The 24534-nt window shown below is 35.2% G+C and overlaps 2 protein-coding genes across 2 annotated transcripts in view; both read left to right on the top strand.

Annotated features, from left to right (window-relative positions):
• LOC110461935 (glycine receptor subunit alphaZ1-like) overlaps window positions 1–7395 on the top strand; it is a 29701-nt gene extending 22306 nt beyond the window's left edge. The window contains exons 7-9 of the mRNA XM_021515677.1: window positions 686–835; window positions 4378–4757; window positions 6993–7395. Of these exons, the coding sequence (XP_021371352.1) occupies window positions 686–835; window positions 4378–4757; window positions 6993–7136 (674 nt within the window). The 3' untranslated portion in view covers window positions 7137–7395. The remainder of the gene's footprint in view (window positions 1–685; window positions 836–4377; window positions 4758–6992) is intronic.
• Window positions 7396–9535: 2140 nt separating this feature from the next.
• Window positions 9536–20891, top strand: LOC110461961 (sulfotransferase family cytosolic 1B member 1-like). The gene is made up of 7 exons (XM_021515711.1): window positions 9536–9655; window positions 13981–14023; window positions 17313–17513; window positions 18741–19058; window positions 19275–19378; window positions 19955–20135; window positions 20483–20891. Exons 2-7 carry the CDS (start codon window positions 13996–13998, stop codon window positions 20593–20595), a joined length of 945 nt encoding a protein of 314 aa, XP_021371386.1. The 5' UTR covers window positions 9536–9655; window positions 13981–13995; the 3' UTR covers window positions 20596–20891.
• Window positions 20892–24534: the final 3643 nt, after the last annotated feature.

Genomic DNA, 24534 nt, shown 5'->3' with positions numbered 1-24534 from the left:
TGTTCGGAATGTAATAGGGAAAAATCATGACAGACGCCATATGTGGTTAAGGTAAACGCTAACCATACGGGAGACCATATCGTACGTGATAGTGTTGGCGGTTCTGATGTCTGTGCTGTTGTTGTTACCTCTCAGTACCTTTCACTTTTCTCAGGTTATACTTTATATTGCGTATTGGGGCGGTGGTATCATGTTTGCTACATCCTACATTATCTTTCCATTACCTCAAATATAGGTATTCGCGTTTTAATGACGGCTGTTATTGTAGAATGTTATTTATAGAATAAATTGTCATCGGTAGAACTCCTAGCTTTGTCGTGCTGGTGTGTTATCTTGGTGCGTCTGTTTACGTTGTGATATGTATACAGATATACCTTGTTTAAAAACAAACTACCGATGCTTATTAATTAAGCTTTTTTTGTGGTAATTCTTTTATATAGCAATTCTATTTGATGACATTTATGCAAAAAATACTGATATACTATTGATTACGTGAACGTGATAGAATGGCGATTGCAATTGTTGCTAACATGGAACTATGATTATTGAAATAAATTTAACACGCCTAAAATTAAAATGATACTGTATATAGTTATTGATATAATATCATTTATAATGGCATCAGCCTGTATGTGTTGTCTTAAATAATATACACTAACATGATGATACTTAATACATTGACCAGTTGCCTATACACTCGGACGACTACGGTTTAGGTGGCGGTCTATGGACCCAGTGCGGACAAATACAAACATTGAGCTACCACAGTTCAAACTGACGCGACATCTGGTAAAGGACTGTACCGAAAACGGCGGCTCGTCAATCGCAGAGCTACGTAAGGCATTGGCTGTTATTTATAGAAACCCTTTACATGTATACAGCGTCCCGGTGTATGTCTTTGTGTGTAGAATACCGACTTAAATGTAGATAAAGATAAAACATGAAAACTGCTTAGTGTTTAATAAACATATGCTTTCTGTACTGATTTTGGATTTGTTTGATGTTCATGTTTAAACATGTTGGCGAATTCCCCCCTTTATTGACAATTTCATTTTTTGATCGTATAAAGTATTCGAGATCGGAAATATGTGTATTGGTAGTGGTAATATTGAAATTTCGAAATCTCAATAGAACTAACCTTCACCTGTTTTGTTTTTTCTAAATAAAATAAAAAAATTGCAACAACTTTTCTTTTTTTCCAACAGAACAATTTGGTTATATACATACTCTTTACCTGTTATTTGCATTCCAGGCGGGAAATTCATGTTTGATGTTTTATGTTCCCTGACCGGAGATTTTCCATGTACTTGTTACGTTTAGGTGTTATTTTCCCTGACCGGAGATTTTCCATGTACTTGTTACGTTTACCTGTTATTTTCCCTGACCGGAACTTTCCATGTACTTGTTACGTTTAGGTGTTATTTTCCCTGACCGGGGATTTGCCATGTACTTGCTACGTTTACGTGTTATTTTACCTGACCAGACATTTTCCATGTACTTGTTACGTTTACGTGTTATTTCCCCTGACCGGACACTTTCCATGTACTTGTTACGTTTACGTGTTATTTTCCCTGACCGGAGATTTGCCATGTACTTGTTACGTTTACGTGTAATTTTCCCTGACCGGAGATTTTCCATGTTCTTGTTACGTTTACGTGTTATTTTCCCTGAACGGACATTTTCCATGTACTTGTTACGTTTACTTGTTATTTCCCCTGACCGGACACTTTCCATGTACTTGTTACGTTTAGGTGTTATTTTCCCTGACCGGGGATTTTCCATGTACTTGTTACGTTTACGTGTTATTTTCCCTGACCGGGGATTTGCCATGTACTTGTTACGTTTACGTGTTATTTTACCTGACCGGACATTTTCCATGTACTTGTTACGTTTACTTGTAATTTCCCTGACCGGAGATTTTCCATGTACTTGTAACGTTTACGTGTTATTTTCCCTGACCGGAGATTTTCCATGTACTTGTTACGTTTACGTGTTATTTTCCCTGACCGGAGATTTTCCATGCACTTATAACGTTTACCTGTTATTTTACCTGACCGGACACTTTCCATGCACTTGTAACGTGAACCTGTTATTTTACCTGACCGGACACTTTTTACGAACTTGTAACGTTAACGTGTTATTTCCCCTGACCGGAGATTTTCCATGTACTTGTAACGTTTACCTGTTATTTTCCATGACCGGAGATTTTCCACGTACTTGTTACGTTTACGTGTTATTTTCCCTGAACGGACATTTTCCATGTACTTGTTACGTTTACGTGTTATTTTTCCTGACCGGACGTTTTCCATGTACTTGTTACGTTGAGGTGTTATTTTACCTGACCGGACACTGGAGATTTTCCATGTACTTGTTACGTTTACCTGTTATTTTCCCTGACCGGACATTTTCCATGACGTTTACGTGTTATTTTACCTTACCGGACACTTTCCATGTACTTGTTACGTTTACATGTAATTTTCCCTGACCGGCGATTTTCCATGTACTTGTAACGTTTTCCTGTTATTTTCCCTGACTTGAGATTTTCCATGTACTTGTTACTTTTACTTGTAATTTCCCTGACCGGAGATTTTCCATGTACTTGTTACGTTTACGTGTTATTTTCCCTGACCGGAGATTTTCCATGTACTTGTAACGTTTACCTGTTATTTTCCCTGACCGGAGATTTTCCATTTACTTGTTACGTTTACGTGTTATTTTCCCTGACCGGACACTTTTTACGAACTTGTAACGTTAACGTGTTATTTCCCCTGACCGGACACTTGCCATGTACTTGTAACGTTTACCTGTTATTGAATGCTGTGTACAGCATTCATAGCGGTCCTCGCAAAGCCTGGCCAAATCAAAACCAAACAACAGACTTTCTTCTTCCGCGGAAGATCATTTAATGCTGTGTTGATTATTTCATGGTATGATTAATGCTATAAAATGATGAAATACATATGAAAACGATCAATAAATCAAAGAAAAAATGTTATAATTTTACGAAAAGGCGAGTTTTTTCAGTGGGCATCATGAACTATATCAATCTCAGATGACTACGCTTTTTGGACCGAATAATTTCTCAACAAAAAACCCAAACAACACTTTATCTCCTTCCGCGAAAGATCTTTAGATAATGTATTCATTATTTCATGATATGATCAATGCTATAATATGGTACAATATATCTGTATAAGACAAAAGAATCAAAGAAAGTATGTAAAGATCTTTAACAGTGGCGCTTTTAATCAGTGAAAGTTCCGAACTATATTTGGTTCAAATTATTACGCCTCGTATTCCAATACTCGAAAGTGTGTGTAAGAGTTTTCTCCCCTGATCCATCATTGCGTTGTTTCATGCTCGCGACTAGTTGAACGACTGTTTGATAACTATCCTCGATAAAGTAGGCTTCATGTTTTCTTTGTCTCATTGGAAAGTTTCCAAGTGAAAGAGAATGTTGACTTACACTAAAGTAGCCGTCAGCAACTGTGCCTAACGAGTTTGTAGATAGCTTCCCAATACAGTCTCTAGATAATGGCCCGATTAGTATACAGTAATACAAGTGCCTCGTGAATATAGCATATTGAACATCAAAAACTAAAACCGTATATACATATCATTCACATTAACCAGAAACTGAATAATTATATAGGTCTTTAACCTTCGTTACAATATCGAGAGAAGGAGAGATACACAAGGGACTTGCATAAGTCCGTGATTACACGTACTGGGAATAATACAATCTCGTTTTTATTTTTTGTATAATTAATCATGATAATACAAATTGTAATAATAATGTCATAATTATTTATTTATAGTATCTATATAGCATTTTGTTTATTTTTTATTTAATCGTAATTAAATTCACTTTCCCATAATTGGATTGCAGGGTTGTCTGGTCAAGGTCACTGTTACTATTTTTAAAAAGATCATTGTCTGCGCTGTAGCAGCTTCATTCCTTGAAGGATTTCCATCGAATTGAAACACTAATTATGGACCATAATAACAGACAAGTTTCAATTGTTTTAGCAATATTCTGCCTATTATATATATTTATATCGAAAATTATGATTAAGGGATGGACTTTTATGACCCATACTCAACAACATGTTCTTTATTATTTACTGCCATATGTATTCTGTACTGTTATTCCACCTCCTTTATTCCATTAACTGAATCCTCCATCCACAACAACCCTGAGTGTCCTCGGCACTTTGATTTTACCTGACCAGACACTTTCCATGTACATGTACTTGTTAAGTTTACGTGTTGTTTTCCCTGACCGGACACTATCCATGTACTTGTAACGTTTACGTGTAAGTTTTCCTGTCAAGACACTTCACGTGTATTTTGTAATCGTTAAGTTTTTCCTTACAGAAAATTTTACGTGTATCCAGATGGACGTTCACCTGGTCCGGTATCTTGGTTTCTTCATGATTCAGGTCTACGTCCCTACTACTCTGATAGTGCTGCTGTCGTGGGTATCGTTCTGGCTAAGTATAGACGACGTGCCTGCCCGGGTATCTCTGGGTATTCTTACCGTTCTCACCATTACCACACAGAAAACCAGCTCCGCGGCCGCTGTGCCGCAAGTGTCTTATGTCAAAGCCCTAGACGTCTGGATGGCCATATGTCTTCTCTTTGTCTTTGTTGCTTTCCTGGAATATCCATGTGTGTATGTCCTAAAGAATCGAGAAGTACACATTCGGCAAAAGAAATCTGGCAGGCTAAGAGCAGCCGGCGTCACTGCCTCAGCTGTAAGTATACTAAATTGTATAACGTAAATAGACATCTAAGAGTTTTCTTAATGTGTTTTATAGAATTAAAAAATCATTCGAGAGTTTTTGAAACCTGACGGTAAAAATGTAATAGGATGTTTAGTTTGTTTGTGTTTACGTGCCGGGTTTTAATGGTGAAGGAAAGCCGGAGTTTCCGGAGAACAAACACCGACCTACAGCCAGTACCTGGCGACTGCCCAACGTAGGTCTCGAACCCGCGACCCAGTGGTGGAGGGCTAGTGGTAGCAGAATATCATACGTCTTAACCACTTGGCCACCGCGGCCCCAGGTGCAATAGGAAACGGGTCTTGGCTCGAGATTTAACCAGTGACTGTATACTATATATGTTATTATGTTTTTAGTTATATTGATGAGATAGATGTAACATTTATTGTTTTCTTTATTACAGATGGGGTTGACTCTTATTTCTTTGGCATTTGAATGACATCTGATTTTTACCATTAATTTGTTACTCATATATAGGTTATGCTAACGTCACTGTACCCTAATCGGGACACTTTTTAGTTAAATATCAATATTCTTTATACCATACTATCAGTTCGTTCGTTCATTTTTCATAAATAGAAACTATTCAATTTTCATTTTTATTACAATTTGATATTTCGGGCGCGTGGTTTTATAAAATGAACGCGAAAGACCATCAGAGTTACGTAGGCCTTTTAACCGGCGTTACTGTGACCTGAAAGGGACACTTCCGATATTTTGGTGATAAACGATCTATATCGGCAGAAATATGCCTATTTGAAATATTTGTTCTGGTAATTGTTCTTACCTTTAAATTCTCCATGTATCTTTAATCAGCAGCCAATAAATCTTTATACAGTTTAATTGTCATGAAAAGTATTATCAAATGAAAACTGTATACATAAAAATACTTCTTTGCATTGAATGACAGTTTATTGGGCCGTTTTCCCACAAGAGTCCCGTTTTGGGTACTGTCCCAATTTGGGTACCGTGACGGTAGCGTTGTAGCCCTTGTGTCATGACTTGTGCAAAATAACTACCAGTTTATCATGGTGAATTTCATCCTGTGTTTATCCGTAAGATAGCAGTTTGACGTTTAACAAAACAATTGGCATTTCTATTGCGAACAAGTTTTAAGAACACAAAAACACCCAAACAAGTGGTGTTTAATATATAATAAATATACCAAAATAATGATAATAAATATAGCAGTCAGTCCGATGCCCAAAATAATGATAATAATAAATATAGCAGTCGATCCGATGCCCAAAATAATGATAATGATAAATATAGCAGTCAGTCTGACGCCCAAAATAATCATGATAATAAATATAGCAGTCAGTCCGATGCCCAAAATAATGATAATAATAAATATAGCATTCAGTCCGATGCCCAAAATAATGATAATAATAAATATAGCAGTCAATTCGATGCCCAAAATAATGATAATAATAAATATAGCATTCAGTCCGATGCCCAAAATAATGATAATAATAGACACAGCAGTCGATCCGATGCCCAAAATAATGATAATAATAAATAAAGCAGTCAGTCCGATGCCCAAAACAATGATAATAATAAATATAGCAGTCCGTCCGACGCCCAAAATAATGATAATAATAAATATAGCAGTCCGTCCGATGCCCAAAATAATGATAATAATAAATATAGCAGTCAGTCCGACGCCAAAAATAATGATAATAATAAATATAGCAGTCAGTCCGATGCCCAAAATAATGATGATGAAATATATCAGTCAGTCCGATGCCCAAAATAATGATTATTTTAAATATAGCAGTCAGTCCGATGCCCAAAAAAATGATAATAATAAATATAGCAGTCAGTTCGATGCCCTAAATAATGATAATAATAAATATAGCAGTCAGATCGATGCCCCAAATAATGATAATAAAACATAGCAGTCAATTCGATGCCCAAAATAATGATAATAATAACATTTTGGGCGGAAGTCATCAGCGAAAACTTTTTTTTAAATACTGATTTTTCTATCGAATTGACATAAATGTTAAACCTCACTCAGTAACGCCTTTCTTGAAAATCATTATTTGAAGTCTCGTTAAATGATCCAGTACTTGATTAAAAACATGTCATTTTTTATTTTTATCAATACATTGTAATAGGAAAATACACCAAAGATGCTGTGTGATGAACAGGATTGTTTACAATTTCTGTCATATCTCTATATATTTCTTTCTGTCTTGGTTTCAGAACTCAAAGAAGATTGAAGATAACGGGAATTCACACAACGGCAGCATGACGACGGGACGATTTATTGATGACATTTCAAAATTAATATTTCCTGCGATATTTCTTACGATCATTATAATATATTGGGTTGTTTATACTATTTGATATCGGATTCTATATATCTTCCGTATAAAATATAGCATTGCTTATAAACTGGCATCTAAATTTCCTTTGAAGTAGATCCACCATCGTGTGACGTTATGTTCCGAAATAGAATGTTTTGTTACCGCACTAACCTCTAATATCGTATCGAGTTCTTTCTTTCCATATTTTTGTAGTCATTGTTTATAGATGTACATATAATGTGCAAATTATCCAGCTTTACATATTTTCGTTTGTTTTTGATTTTTGTTTTGCTAAATTTGTACAATTCAAGATATGTGATCAATTGCATGATTTCGGGAAATCATCAGTAATGTCACTATGTTGTCCAAGTCATTAATGGGTTTGATTAAATATAACTAAAGTATAAATGGTGTGTATCATTTATTTTCAAGAAAAGTTTGATGAAGGATTGATATCATTGGAGATATGAGGTTCAACCCAAGGAAATGTAGCCTCATGGACCATGTCTTGTAGATACAAAAATATACACTGATTTAAAACGTTTTAAGGGTAGCATATACAGTATATAAAAGCAATACAATTATCCTTACTGACGAAGAAATAGTATAAAAAGATTAAAATATTTCAACAGTGAGTCTTTAGTACTTTCATCTCTTCAAGCAGATTCTTAAGTACTTGACTCTTTCCCCCCCCCCCTCTCTCTCTCTCAACTCCCCCCTCTCTCTCGCTATATAGATATATGTTACGTTTCAAGTTCTTTGTACATAATGTCAACTATATAGAAGAAATGAATGATCAGTTTCACTCATAAATATCGAGGGAGGACTCCTATAATGAGTTACAGTCATTTTCATTCTCCTGACAGACTTCTTTAGAACTTCACAAATGGTTGAACATCTTTGAATATTTATTGCGTATGTCTATTCGGTTTTAAACACCCTTTTGGAGTAATAGTCGCCGAGAAAACTTATTAAATGAGCAGAAATGTATCTTTCTTCCTTGCCTTGGTGCAAAGCAATTGCTTCTAAGATACTGAAGCCTGAGTCTGCATTAGTACCGCATAACTAGTTTGGAAAATAAAACGGGTAGTGTTTTATTGACTTTTACCATAGACGCTGTTTCAATGATATGATATCAAGAACAAAAAGAAAGGTTTGCATCATCCTCATGGATGGAGGACTACCTGAAATTATTTAAGGAAAGTGTTATAAATAATGCACTATAGTATACAAATATAAAACAATGTCAATCCATTAAAAGGAAAAGCAGATAAGAACAAAAACTAGGAGTTGTGGAGACACATACATTGTAGCAAAAGCAGGAAGGTGACACCAATCGCTCTTAAAGTTATTATGTTCCCATAAACAGAACACGCGTATACCGAAGTGAACACTAAACGTTGAATTATATAAACCTCATTTCCATATATATAATGTAGGGCACAAAGATCTGATGATTGCACGAAGGGAACCACTTGTATGAGATTAACTATAAAATGTGGATCTACATCTTAGATTGATCCATGTAAGGCAAAAAAGCTTCAATAGCTTCACGTGTCATATGCAATATGTTTACCTGGACGCTTTTCATTAATCTTAATAGGTAAATTAGGAAACCATGTTTTTTTTTAACTGAGATCGGATAACTTTAACACTTGGTGGTGGTATGCTCCGCTGTTAATTTGATCCCTCTCCCATTGCACTGTGAATTTTTTAGTAACCATCTCTTAACTTCCGCTTTCATATTACATTTCCGTCGAACAGGTAGCTCAATCGGTTAGAGCGATATAATACCAATCTGAAGACCGGGGTTCGAATCCCGGGCCCGTATTCATGAAACTGTTCTCATGCTCAAGCATGGATTCTGTGCTCAAACCAGCTGTATGTAACTCACTTAAATCATGTCAAACGATACAAAAGTCAAATGTTAACATTGAAAACACATTTCATCTTTAAGTCTCTATATTTTTCTGCCAAATCATTGACAATTTTTTTTTTTTAAATGATTTATAACCTGAACAAGAAATTAGGCTTGAGCACAAAATCCATGATTGAGCATGAGAACGGTTTCATAAATACGGGCCCTGATGCAAAAATGTGCTGAAATTGGTCATGGCTGGGTACCTCGCTTTTATGTAAATGCCAAGGAACCTGTCTACGTCAGGTTATATAAATTAAACTACATAACTGCTGAGCGATGGTCGTGTTCAGAGGGACAATCTCAAGAATATATTAACGTCTAGGGTAGTGTGACTAGTTAGTAATAAGATACATGTAGGACGACTGTACTGGGCGATGTCGTAGTAAATCTGCCTTCTTGGTGTTAAGTCTGTCAGAAGCACACAATATGATCGTGTACTAGTAACATTGTCCTATACACAGGTCATCCAATGCTGCCGTCCCCGTGATTCAGAATACAACCTTATATGAATGTTCAGTAAATTAAAATGGTAATGTGTTAAGCATATCACGATTAGCTTCTTTGTGAGTATATACCAGCCGTTCCTTACTCAACGATCCTAACACAGATATACTCGGAGTTATATCACAGCAGAGAAGGTAACTTTATTTACAGAAAATTATACGTCCATTCACTATCACAACCTGGATTATTGAAATAATTTTCTTGTGTTTTAGTGATGTCGCGTATATCGCTAAAAAATATGTTATCGATGAATTTATATATATATATATTTATTAATTCTATATCAATTGCAACTGAAAGCAGTTCAATTTCAATATTTATATTGTAATTATTTAATATAAACATTTTAACCATGGGAGATGAATAATTCAATTTCAAGCTTTTTGAGAGATTTTGGCCTTGTTTGTCGACAAAATAATACAGTGCATATTTGATGTTATTTACGCGAATTGTTATGTTTAATCATTATATGACATTTTATTGAGCATCTTATCATTCTAGAAGATGCCACTATAAGTATAGCAATACATACATAGGTAATCCATCTGACCAATACAACGGTGATTTTACAGTGGCTACCTTATCAAAGTTGTATGTGTTCTTGATTATGATGTATCGATAAGAATATATTATCAATAAAAATAGATTTATTTATTCTGTATAAATGACAAATGAAAGTAGTTTATTATTAATATTTATATTGTAGCTTTAAATATATTTAGTCTATGCAATATTCAATTTCCTCCTATAAACCGCTTATAAATGTAATACAACAGCCAGCAAGTAACACATGCTTTCAAACTGTAGAGGAATTGCTTTTGAATAGACTTTGAGGTAAGATTTTGGCTCTGTGTACTGACAAAGTGATACGGTATATATTTGGTTCGGATTTTGATGTTTAGCTACATGTTTTACGGAAAAAGGATCACCATGTTATACTTATTATTAATCACTATACCACATTGTTGTAGGGAAACTATTCAATCAAGGAGAAAGCACTGTAAGTTGCTGAAATTAGTCATATAAACAATACAATATGAGGATTTACCAGTAGCTAGCTTATCAAGCGCAAAATTCTTGTTTATGTCACCTGGCTAACTACCTCCACATGTTTGCTTGCATGTGTGTGAACTACATGCAATTAATTGGACTGTTCTGGTACCACCTTAACCAAATTTTATATATAAAAACACTGCACCAGTTATCCTATACCAGGTTATACCCCAATCCGGTCATTGGAGTTGTTTCAGAAGAGAAAATTAATTCCCTCGAGATTAAAGTCTATGAGATTGAAACCTTCTGCCCCTTTTAAGCTGGGATGTAAAGAATGTTCGCCTATCGGCCAGATCCCTGTGACACCGTTATCGCATTATTTTATTTAGTTGGCCCTTGATAAACTGGTTCAATTGTTACAGGACTTGTAAAATGTAGTCATGGCAAGAAGTGATATGGAAAAGAACGCATGCACACACAATATATTCATTAATTGGTATAATTATTTTGACTTTTGGTGATAATTCGGACAAGGAAAGGATTAAGGGTCAAACAGACCTGCATTATTATATTGAACTTGCCTGTATTTTGTAATAAATATAATGCTATTTTTGTAATTACATGTATATCGATTGAGTTGCCTTAAATATATCTTGTAATTTTCAAATTGCCGTTAAGATATTAAATTTTCATAATGTTGAGCATATCCTATAACCGTATATAGATAATTATAAGATACAAACACATTGTCCTGGCTGTGACATTTCGTCATCTTACCCATTTATGATGCAGCGTTTGTTATCTCAAAATAAACAGAATACATCCCATTAAATACAAATATATATTATTGTTCTGGATTCCGATTATTCAATTTAAAACTTATATTTCCGATATATAAAGCTTTGATTTGTGTTCTTTCTGTATATTACTATAGTGTATTCCACTCACTGAACTCTTCAGTTTTCTATCTTTACTGATCTTATTCATAAATGTGAGCCATATTGATTTTACTCCCAGACGATTTCACCCTGTTATCTAAGACCATAAAACAAACTTGCTAACCATAACGATTCCATATCGTCCAAATAAATACGATTTAAAGTTTCATTTCCATTTCCATTGCATATACAAGGGAGTAAGCGTTTCATGTAAGAGGTTTCGCGTTTTCAGTGTGTTTATAACATGGCTAGGTGTCATGTAATACACCGATAACGACCCCCAGGACAGGTAGCGATACCTGTGCTGGTGCACGTTTCCCTCTCCCAATCCATGCACCTACTCTTTTAGGTGGTTCGTTGGTTCAATCATTTGATTATCGCTACCTTTATCATGTTTTCCTTCCATTGTTTTTTTTCGTTCGTTCAGACAGACACTGTAAGTCACCACGGCTCTGTTAACTCTCTGGCTCGTTTATACTTTCCTTTGCTCAGGAATACACTGTCAGTCACCACGGCTCTGTTCGCTCTCTGGCTCGTTTATTCTTTCGTTCGTTCAGACATACACTGTAAATCACCACCGGCTGGTTTGTACTTTCGTTTTTTCAGGAATACACTGTAAGTCACCACGGCTCTGTTAACTCTCTGGCTCGTTTATACTTTCGTTCGTTAAGACAGACACTGTAAGTCACCACGCCTCTGTTCACTCTTTGGCTCGTTTATACTTTCGTTCGTTCAGACAGACACTGTAAGTCACCAAGGCTCTGTTCACTCTCCGACTGGTTATACTTTCGTTTGTTCAGGAATACACTGTCAGTCACCACGGCTCTGTTCGCTCTACGGCTCGTTTACATTTTACTGGCTTCTCCTTATTAAAACTTACTCCGATATCATATTGTGTTTTTCCAATAAAAAAACGCTACGAAAAATAATAAACTCTTGATATGTAAATTACACTAAGCATACATTCATTGATGTGACCAAACTAGTGATCCTTTCTTTCTAACCTGTAACCATTAGCTGGGTCAATTGTGATAGAAGCCCTATATTTATAACCCGTGGCTACTATCATGTCATTAGTACTTAGCTATCCATTCCTTATGATCTGTGACTCGTTAAGCTGGGTAAAAAGGGATAAGCTTCTTTATACTTCTAACACGTGATTAGACTATCTAGGTCATGAGTTAAAAGCTTCATATACCAAGATTTCTAGTTTCAAGATTTTTTGTTAACACTCAGACACATAACATGTGTTACATGAGGAAATAAAGTTGCAGATATGGCAAGAATGGACAGTTCAATTTAGAACCGGTACGGTATAGTAACATGATATGACATACAATGGAAAATACAAAGCAAACATAAATAAACATACATGTAATTCCTAAGTTATTTAACTATTAACAGTTATACATATGCATCAGCGACAAAAGAGGAGCCATTTTGGTTAGGAAAATAGATATTCCTGTCAGAACTCGTTGATTGCATAATAATAAAATACCTTTAAACTTGTAAATATTTGGGTTTGTACAATAATAACGAGGAATATATTTGTTACGTAAGGTGGATATAGTTATACTATTGCATTCAAATAGATAATGAAATTCATCCCCGACACTTTCCGCGCACACATTACATAGTCGATTAGCTCGATTTCAATTGGAAACTTCAAGTTCGAAGTGCGCAGTTTTGTTATTGGTGTTTTGATATGATCTGGCAAATTTATTAAATATTTTTCTAGACCAAATTCTATTTCAAATAAAGTGCGGTACATGTACTGCCAACGAGATGAGCTAGTAATGGCATCGAACCATTGCTGTACAAAGTGATCAATAAGCCGTTGTTTTAAAATGCATTTGTAAAATACATCAGGCATCTGTAATTTATTGTCAAATATATAAGAAAATCCCGTTTCGTTGAAGATACCTTTTATATAGTTTAACCCATTTGAGTATCAGTAGCATAGCTTTGCATATGTAAAGTTAGTCGTAGTAATATGGTGCTGGCTTTGTTTTCATTACTAATTATTCTATTCCAAAAACCTAACATTCTTAGTTTAACATTTATTTCCAATGACACACGGCCTAGCTCGTCATAAATCATAAAATTACGCTTTGTAGATCTCACTTTGAGAATTCTTTTACAAAAGTTAAGATGAATCTGTTCGATCATTTTCAGATTTTTGAATCCCCATGCATCCGATCTATATAATATAATCGGTTTCTACTAAAGAATCATTTTTTTTTAATTGTAAACCTATAGGACGAGAAAGGTTCCTGATGTTTTAGTATATACATGTAGCAAATATTGACTTTTGAGCCTGGTTGATCAATCTGCGTCTTGCGTTTACAAAATTGTCATTGTAATTAAATGTACCCGTGGTGCGATATGGTTAAATCCCCTTATACTTCCAGTACAGGACATTTAGGATATTTTAGAGATGTTTTACTACAACATCACACTTACATATGAATTTGAACAACCTGCATTTGCATAATTCAGGACTCTAAACCTGAATATTTGTTTCTCAGGTAAATGTTACAGACATGACCGATACCAGCCGCTATCCTCCAGGTATGTACGTACATCTGAGTATCATAAACAGAACACGGACGTCATCCTCTAAGTATGCTCAAACTTTAACCTAAACCTGGGTGTTATTTGTCTCAGGGTTCTTCTGCTGCAATAACGAAGAGTCGCTTGTATCCCCTAGGTTTGCTCCCTACATGACTAGTTCTTGCATCATCGTTTTTATTTTATTTTTCAATGTTCAATGTTCGTTATGACTTAAGCCTAACGGCCAATAAGTTGCAAATACAGACATAAATATGGACAATATATATTAACAAACGGAGAGAGAATCATAGCGGTTTATTTACATTCTTAATTTAAAACTTTTTAACATAATTAACCCTCCAGTCCAATTTTTCTTTTCTTAAATGCAAACTGTACAAATTGTCCCATTTTATTTAGTTCCGTAACATTGTTTACATTTAATAGTTGAACGAGCATGAATTCACTAGGTTTTCGATTTTAATATTTATCGAATATTAATTATATTTATTGACGTAAATATGATTCGATTTATTTAACGAATCCATTTTAAATCTTAAGTTATTTTAAAAAGAAGTTTTTGCTTTAAAGAATAACTTTATTTTTGAAAAAGTCTAATTAATGAAATGGCCCAATGGTGCTGAATATATACCTATTGTTTGGGAGGGGGGATTGGTATCATTATGGAAACATTTGTAATATTTTCATAGTTCCATTTCATTAACATATTACACTTATATTGCCTAACCAAAACGCTTAACCTTGACAATAAAGATTTGAACTCTCTCGAATACTTCTATATTTCAAACTGTTGAAAGGTTAGAGTCTCCATACACACATATTTACTTTTGTTCTGCAACCCACTATATGAACATTGTCTACGGAAATGCATTTAATTTGAGTATCAAATCAAAAACTCTCGTAAAGTTACACGTGGTTTATATATGACGTCATGGTACTTTAATCAATGGGGGTCTTGTCGCTTCGCTTCGGATAACACGGATAATGCCCCTGTGCCAAACACTCGAATGACTACGGTTAATTATTGGCGTAAATTTTATTTAAATTGGGCTGTTCCGCAAATGTCGTTTACAGGACGACACATGTTCAAAACGCAGTTAATACATTAATTAAAAACAATTAAATCAAATCAAACAATTATTCTATAGTACAAATATAAATGTATGGATTGAACGGCGTTTTTTAAATTTTCATGCCGGTATGAACGCAAATCGATTAACGTTAGTGCAGGCAAATTCGCCATGCACTCAAATTCGCCACCCTGTGACGAAAATGCCATATGACGTCATAATACATACAGTTAAAACCTTCAAATATTTTAACAAGAAGAGGTAAAAGAAAGGAAAAGTTATACTTTTAATCAAAACAGTTATGAAATATCTTGTAACACAACGAATCGTTAAAAGCCCTGGACCCTCTCATTCGGACCCGATGAAAAATATAATATTAGACAGCGATTTGGAATGTCATATTTGTTAAGGACTCAGCCTTTATTGCGTATCATGTAAATTGACATCATCTCAGCCGATACCAGCCATCTTTCTCAAACAACATTAATCAGTTTCTTCAAGATACCGAAAACTAACTATCAGAACTACGAAAAGCCGTGTATTTCAATGTTAATCTTTGTTACACACACACACATTTGGAGCTGTTCGTATCAGTACGACTTGTATAACATAAACATACAAAGGTTTATATTCAAGCACTTATATTACTTGTAAATGAGTTAAATGTTTGAAGGCGGCGAAACTGCCTGCGCCTTTGAGCAAAACCACGGAAGGCCTGATGACGTCACAAATGTTGTTGCGTGGCGTCATTAAGGCGTGTGTACAACAATATTTATTTATAGGCATTTCAGTCAAATCTTCTTCTGTACTTGTGCTCGTCTGCATTTTTTTTCAAATATCTTTTTTCCCCCAGCCAAATATTATATATATATATAATACTGATATATTATATCACTATAATATATTATATCACTATAATAATGATAAGTATATACAGATATATATAAATAAATTGATAGGAACTGCCAGGGTTGGGGAGCCCTGGAGTCAGTCCCCTAAACAACATGGTGTCCTCACACAGGAGGTCTCTTATTCATTTTTCTCTGCTAATTATATCTAAATTCAAATATTTCAATTTTATCACATTTTTTATCAATATAACATTCAGAAATTTGATTGGGAAATAAAACATTTGTACATAGAGTATTGGACATCTACAGAACAAGAGCAACCTACCACATTTCACACACAGCACACACATCCAGACGTGTATACATATACAACAGTATCATAATCACTAAACATAAACAAAACACTTATACACACACATATACATACACATATACATACGTACATAACATACACTCCCACATCCGTACATACATACATACATACACATGCACGTACATACACACCAATATCAGCAAGTATGCATGCACTTACATACATACACATGTACACGAACATACATGCCCATTATTGTATTAATTTGCATGTATCCATATAAGCACCAGAAAATACATATAATGTTCATGCACTCTACTTACCCGTTTTGTGTTTGTTTTTCGTACGGTTTTGGACGAATAATTAACCGAAACCCTCACTAATGTGATGAATTTGCCTGCACTATCGTTACATCCATATTAAACATGAAGCCCTAGCGGGCATCATGCAATATGGATGTAACTGATTTACGTTCATACCGGCATTTAATTACAAAAACGTCGGTCAATCCATATCTGTAATAAAACATTAGTAGAGAGTTGGTAAGAAAGGCGATCAAGGCATTTACGTCTGGGAGTTTCATACTTATGACAATGTTTTAGAAAATGTTTGTTTGTTTCAAACGAAGCAAAGCAAGAATAGATTGGACTCTCGACAAGATTGTTCTGGAAGAGATAGTTGTTCAAAGAACTACTTTTATGCGTAGCCTAGCATGATGGATCTGACCAATACGAGAACCGTTATTATATTTTAATAAGGAGGAGCAACAACAAATTCAAATAGGTCTAAAATTAAGGGAACGAAGGACAATTGTTTTATATTTCTGGCGATTGATTCCATGTACAATGCCAGCAGGGAGAAACAACTGTTGATATGTAGTTATTTTAAGCTACTTTTTTAGGATTCTAGAACAATTATAAGATCTGGTTTCCATATTTTTCTAACGAATGTCTCTGAGTTCCCCTTTCAGTGCTTTTAAATATTGTTGCTGAATATTTAAACTCAAACTGAAAATTTACGTAATATCAACGTATAAAGGGTTTGTCAAATTTTAGTGGAGATCCCAGACACAGATATTATCAGTCTGCCTATTCCAAGCGGAGGTTATCGACAGTTCGTTTGTCGGAGAGGAGTTTACCTGTTGGCGGACAACATTCGCCATGGCCTTGTGCCTGATTGGCGGGATAACTCGGCCGCAGTGTCGGATATGAGCTGTAGAGACGACGACGTGTTCGTGTGTGCCTTCCCAAAAGCAGGTAAACATTGTACCCGTAAAGGAAAATGTAGATTGTTTGTGTGACGTGACAGTCAGATGTATGTCAAGCAAATCCGAACAATTAAAAAAAACCAGCATTTGTGTGAAAATGTGTTTGCCAATCTTATTTATAAAAAAATGTTGATAAAAGTGCATAATAAGGGTAAGAAATAACACTGACAGGTCAGATGGCCATACTAGCATGCAATTACTTCCTTAATTATCTTGATACAAATTGACTATATTTGTCCATTACACAATACAGTCATGTCATTGAACATAAAACATTGTTTGTCAATCATGTTATTTATTTCATTAATACTTGTAAAGAAAAAAGTTTGAGTGACTTTCTGCGGGGTAGTTGCACCAATGACGCACATGTTCACAATGCAAACGGTCTCTGCTGATATTCTGTTTTACCGCTTTTCAACTGACGTCTTCAAAACTCTTGTATCTAGGGTGTTCAAACTAATCGAGACGTCAACATTACGCGATATTTTTCAAAATCTCCAAAAATATATAAAAAGTTATTGTACAGCAAAAACATACAGTACCATCAGACAATTAGTCATGATACATGTATTTTGGAACTATGTTTGCTTCCGCTATTAATTTGTGCATGCGTTTCACAATACCCAATTCTTTACGAAGCATCGTTTACAAAAGTAGGGATAACTTGAGGAATATTTTGAACAGTTCCTTTGACAGATATGACATATATGACAGAACATGCATATTAAGATATTCTTTGACATCAGGACAAGTGTTTCTACACCTACTGTGATTCCTGAAGAGGGATGAGTAGGTCTCTGCCCTTTATTATGCTACTTTGACGCAGCTTTTCATATGATATGATTTTACAAACTACATACAATATAATAAAAGCAAGTGACAGTGTTGACTAAGTTATATGGTTCTAAAATGGCACTAGATTTTATCTTAATAAATTTACATGCTTACATAAATGTTGCAAATATTTAACATTTATGACACGTTACTTAAAAACATAATTATAAACCATTTATGTTTATAAATAGATCAATTCGGTTCAGTTGCGTGAATGCGTATTAGTTACTGCCTCAAAAGTCAACGTCAACTCATTAATCCCTGAAGACACATTTTAACTCTTCCAATTCAAAGCTTGGACTAGTTTATTATGAAATGTCAGTGGTATGAATTAACACATAAACGACTGCAACAATTATGAGTTAATGTTTGGCATTTCGAGGTACTCACTGGATTTGGGAGATAGCCACGATGCTGTTGCATGGACGGTCGGAATATACCCCTGTCTCAAAGGTTACATCCATGTTAGAGTTTAATACGCCATCGGAGTTAGACAGACTGACGTCGCCACGTGTGTTGAATTCACACCTGCCTTACAAACTCTTACCCTCTGAAGCTGTCCGCAAGGGAGCGAAGATAATCTTCGTTCAGAGGAACCCGAAAGACATTGCAGTTTCATTCTTTAACATGGTCAGTCAGAAGAAAATATCGTTCGCCGGGAATTTCAATGATTGGATCCAACTATTTTTGCTCCAACCTGGTAAGTTGTGGGTATTTTCTAGTGTCACTGGCGTGTAGTAGTACCATCATGATTCCTCTTACTCCGTCAAATCACGACTTCCAACTTATACACAAATAAAGATAATTAAAAACAAATAAATGTGGTTGGTGCAGAGGAATAGGCCTTTTTCTAACCTCGGCCATTGTGTAGTGAAAGGTTGGTGTCCATGTTCTATTTATTATTGTTATCCCACAGGTTACCCGAAGAACTGGTTCGACTACACGCTTGAATGGGAGCAAGTGATGAAGGAAGAACGACGTTTGAATCTACACATGATCTATTATGAAAATTTGAAGCGGGTAGGGTTAACTATATGTGTTTTTATGTGTACAGAGAAAAATGTAAAAATTGACATAAATCAAGTCAATTGTAGATAAAAATTGTTGTCGACAAAAGAATACGTAACAGTTTCCACCAACGTTTTCACTGTATTATATCCTATGATGCATAGTGATAGTACGCTTATAGTGTGACGTCATATATCGTCCATCTCATCTATTGATGAAGTCTTATTACTATGAGGGTCATACATGTGATTCTATAATAAATATATCATATAGATAAATATTTGAGATAGATTTTCTCTTTTTTTTTTTTAGCAGGAACTGCTTTTTTCATTTGTCTTCATATAACACATATTATATACATCAAGGGAGATAACAGCAGTGACGAATAGTATCACTTTTTGAAAGTTAAGTCCACTGTTAATGCAGGCATAGTGCTACTATGTCATGCTCTTTTAATTTCAAGAGGACATACCAGTTATAAAGGCAATGGAAATTTCACTTAACTGTATCACTAGATTACACTCTGTAATTTCGTAGGTACTTCAATTGTAGGACTCTAAATTAATCACTGACTTTAATTAAACACAGAACCCGATAGAGGAAATAGCCAGGTTGTCACGGTTCCTTGGGAGCTCCACAGACAGAACGTTTATCGGTGAGGTAGCAAACAAATGTAGCTTCAGGAATCTAAGGAAAGCCAATTCAGATGTAAAGGATCTGTCAGTATTGCAAGGAGAGAAGACTATGTTCGATAGCGTGTTTCGCAAAGGTTAGACATTGCAAAGTTTTTTTAATTTTGATCTTACATTATACTTTTGACCTATGATTTTTAAAATTTCTTTTAAAATTGATTTTAAATTGTTATATGGTGTAAAGTATTACACTTTGAATGATTAAAAACATCTATTAGACAGGTGACCGTACATTATCTCTATAGTGATATATGGGATATATGTACCTTAACATTTCAGTAAAATGTAAATATGTATCGACGCACTACTTGTTATGTTAATCAGCTGGGAATAGTATTTGCCAGAGAGCTACTCGGGTCTTGGACTGTTGTTTGTTTAGTTATATTTCCGTAATATGTAAATAAAGTCTTATTTTTTCTTGCAGGAGAAATTGGAGATTGGAAGAGTTGGTTTACTGTGGCACAGAATGAACTTTTCGATAAAGTGTACAGAGAAAGGATGAAGAACTGTAGCTTTGTGTATCAGTACAACGGTTGATGTGAACATTACGAACGGTTTGATGCGGTATGACTGTAGACTTGCTTATCTATACACAGCTGTATGTAGACGATGTCAACTGTTGGATTATAGTATACAGAGAAATAGCTTCGTCTACAACGGCTTAATAAATGTGAACAATAACTGCTTGCTTATATTTTATAGACATTTTAATTTGTTTGAAGAAATAATGGATTTTTTCGAAATCATGTGTTACTCAGATCAAGAATTAGTAAAAAAAGTTTTTATACAAATTTTTCAGAATATGAATAAAAAATTGCGTCCACTTCCTAAAAAAAGAGCTAATTTTTCGCCAATCACAAATGTTTTGGTGTTATTTTTTTGGAGAATTGATGAGACATTAAGCAAACAGAGCTTCACAGCATGGAGATAGTTTTAATCACTTGACAGATACATGTATAATTATATAGAAGGTATTGGGAGGAGGTCAAGAGGCAGCACATGAACTTTTAAGATCGTCAGCACAATATTTAGTGATGTCACGTGATGGCCTGAGTGAGTAGCAGTGACCGTTTGTGCGTGGGAAAATTATTCTAATATTATACAATTCTAGTGGACTGACGCAAATACTTCTTGACAAGTAAGTCAATATCGCATATATCTACAAGTATGTGTATAGTAAATGTCGTGAAACCTTGCATTAACTTGTATATTTGAAACATTTATATCCGTGAGTACATGTACACGTACACAGGTGTGTCCGTGCTATTGTGCTATATATAGACTGTCACTTGAAAAACCTGCATGGCCAGTAACCGAATTCCCCATTCTAAAGTGCCAACAGACATTATAACAGCCGAACAAGCTGTGGTCTTTTCTTCTCCAGTCAATGCCGATAATATTTTGAAACGGAAAACATTGTGTAGTCCTATTTCGCCTTTAGAACTTTACGACACTGAGTGTAAGCGGCCCACCATGAATTCTCCAGTGTCCTCATCAGACCTTATCCAGTACTTGAATGCCCCACCATTTACCTCCTCAACTACTAGTACTGCTGTGAATCATTCAGATCATCCTTCTGGAAATACAGCCAGTACATCCAGTACGACTGACCCGTCTATATCTACAATGATTGAAGCCATACTTAACTCTGAGCCTTTTCTCAAAAACTTCGCTGACAAAATAGCGCCAACTATTGCTAACACTGTCTTCAACATGCTAGACAATATGATAACTGCAAAACTGAAACCATTGATCGAACAGACTGTTGATACTAGTCTCCGTAATTCTAGTCTGCTCCGTGAAACGGTTGACCAGCACGTGAAAACGGCCGTACATCCCCTGGTAAATGTTATAAAACAACAGGAATCTGATATAAAGTCACTTCAAAGTCGGGTCCAGGAAGCAGAAACCTCCCTCGAGGAACAACAGCAATACTCCAGGCGTACTGCTTTGAAATTTCACAATGTGCCCGTTCCCGAAGGAAATGTGTCAAATCTAAACACTCACCGTGTAGTTACTCAGATCGCTAGGGACATTGGCGTGGATCTATCGCCGGATGCCCTGTCCCGCACCCATGTTCTTGGAGGGGTCAAGCAGGGCAAGACCACCGTAATAGCTCGTTTTGTTCGATACACTGATCGCCAACGTATTTTCAGTAACAAGAAGTCCCTCAAAAATCATAAGGACAAGATCTATGTTACAGAGAGCCTTACCAAATTTCGTCAAAATCTCGTCAGTCGCCTAAATAAACTAAGAAAGGACCGTCATATCTTCTCCCTATGGACTGCTGACGGACGCATATTCTATAAAGCTTCAAAGGAGTCCGCGAAAACTCTCGTTCAAACCGCTGCCATGGTGACCGAATTAGAGGAAATGTTTTACCCAGCTGAAACTCAACCAAAGTCATTTTGACATTCAATTTTCCTAATGTATTGACTTGTTTACTATTATATCTCTCACTTGAACATATTAGCGCACCGGTTTAAATGGTGGAATTAATTATGTAATTCCTTTGATTTGGATTGTTGAATGTAGTCATATCTTCATGTAAGTATCGTTGTGTGCCTGTACATGTAAGTGACGTTGTGTATATGTGCATGTTGGTGTCATTGTGTATATGTACATGTGGGTATCGTTGTGTATATGTACATGTGGGTGTCATTGTGTATATGTACATGAGGGTATCGTTGTGTATATGTACATGTGGGTGTCATTGTGTATATGTACATGTGGGTATCGTTGTGTACCTGTGGGTATCGTTGTGTATATGTACATGTGGGTGTAGTTGTGTATATGTACATGTTGATATCGTTGTGTATATGTACATGTAGGTGTCGCTGTGTGTCTGAACAAGTGAGTGTCGTTGGGTATCTTTACATGTCTTTCGTTATGTACTTGTACATACATGTAAGTGTATAGCTAAATATGTAGGTCATATCTATATAGTGTTATGTTGATTCGGGATACATCGGTGTTGTTAGGTAGGCACATATAACAATTATGTAAATACGTTTTGATAATACATTGTATTTATGTATGTTTTGTCGATAAAGAATTTATGAATCTGGTTATATACATAGTATGATCTTGATACTAGTTTTTATGTAAAGTCGCACGGGAGTTATTTCCAACATGGACGGCCTAGTGGAAACTTTTTGTCAGAAAGGAAGGAATGACCAGGAGCAGGATTTCACAGGACGGGATGTCAGTGACATTAGATAAGTTGATGGTTTAGAGAACAGTAGGACAGTGTATCACTTGTGCCGTCTGTATTGGATTGTTTCTCCCTAGACTGTTTTATATTGACAAACTATTGAAATCGTCAATCTATCGAAATTTATTTCTATGAAATTTTAGTATTCCCAAGTTATATTTCTTTTCTCCTTGGTTCTTTTTTTTTTTCGTCATTTCGATTGCATCGGTCCTTATATTAAAATGTGGATCCCCCACCACAATCATTCCAAATTTAACTCACAAATCAACCTTGATGTCTTTACGGTTGGAATTTGATATTCCACAATTGTATTTATTTGTTTGTTTTTCTAATATGTATATAGTGTTCATGATCTTCTGCTGGATATTTCCTTATTTCTCTCTGCTAAATCCAATATGCCACTCTTTTATGCTTGTCTATCAAGTCTTTGATAATGGGTAACGATTATATGTCACACAGAGTGGCTATTGGTACATTTTACTCCAGAGCCTATGGTACATGTTTTTAAAAAAAATCATATTCGTTCCTCTATCGTTTTACTTTTTCGCGTTTAAAAGGTGTTCTCTCACAACTTTTTAAACATTTTATATGCCTAGTAAATTTTGTTTTATATTCCAATGTAAACAATGTAGAGTTTCTGTTTATATTAATATTACTTCTGTTACAACATATGGACGTTGAATCCAATCCTGGCCCGGGGTCTGGTGAACTCTCAATTTTTCATTTAAATATTAGAAGTGTTAGAAACAAAATTGAATATATAGAAAATCTTGCAGGTGAATATGATATAATTTGTTTGTCTGAAACACATCTTGATGCTACAGTCCCTACCAGTGAATTGATTATTGATGGTTTTCATCCTCCCTTCAGACTTGACAGAAATTTTGCAGGAGGGGGTGTATTAGTATATATGAATAGTACTTTTAAAGTTGATAGGTTAATTGATTATGAAGTTCCTGACTTAGAAGTTATATGGTTACAAATCCTTCTTCCAAATCGAATGAAACTTATTATAGGATCAGCCTATCTATCAAATTATCATGATGCCAACCGTTTTTGGGATACTCTTCGTATTTCTTTAAATAACGCTTTTGACCTTACTAGTAACGTTATTTTGTTAGGAGATTTGAATGTGGATTTATTAACAATGTCCCATAATCATGTTTTTGCTGATATTATTGATACTTTTAACTTGAACAATGTCATAAATGAACCTACAAGGATAAGTCCTACTAGATCTAGTTTACTAGATCCAATCTTAT

Source organism: Mizuhopecten yessoensis, unplaced genomic scaffold (assembly GCF_002113885.1).
Source record: "Mizuhopecten yessoensis strain PY_sf001 unplaced genomic scaffold, ASM211388v2 scaffold10711, whole genome shotgun sequence".
In the NCBI taxonomy this organism is placed as follows: domain Eukaryota; kingdom Metazoa; phylum Mollusca; class Bivalvia; order Pectinida; family Pectinidae; genus Mizuhopecten; species Mizuhopecten yessoensis.
This window is presented reverse-complemented; position numbering and strand designations above follow the sequence as displayed.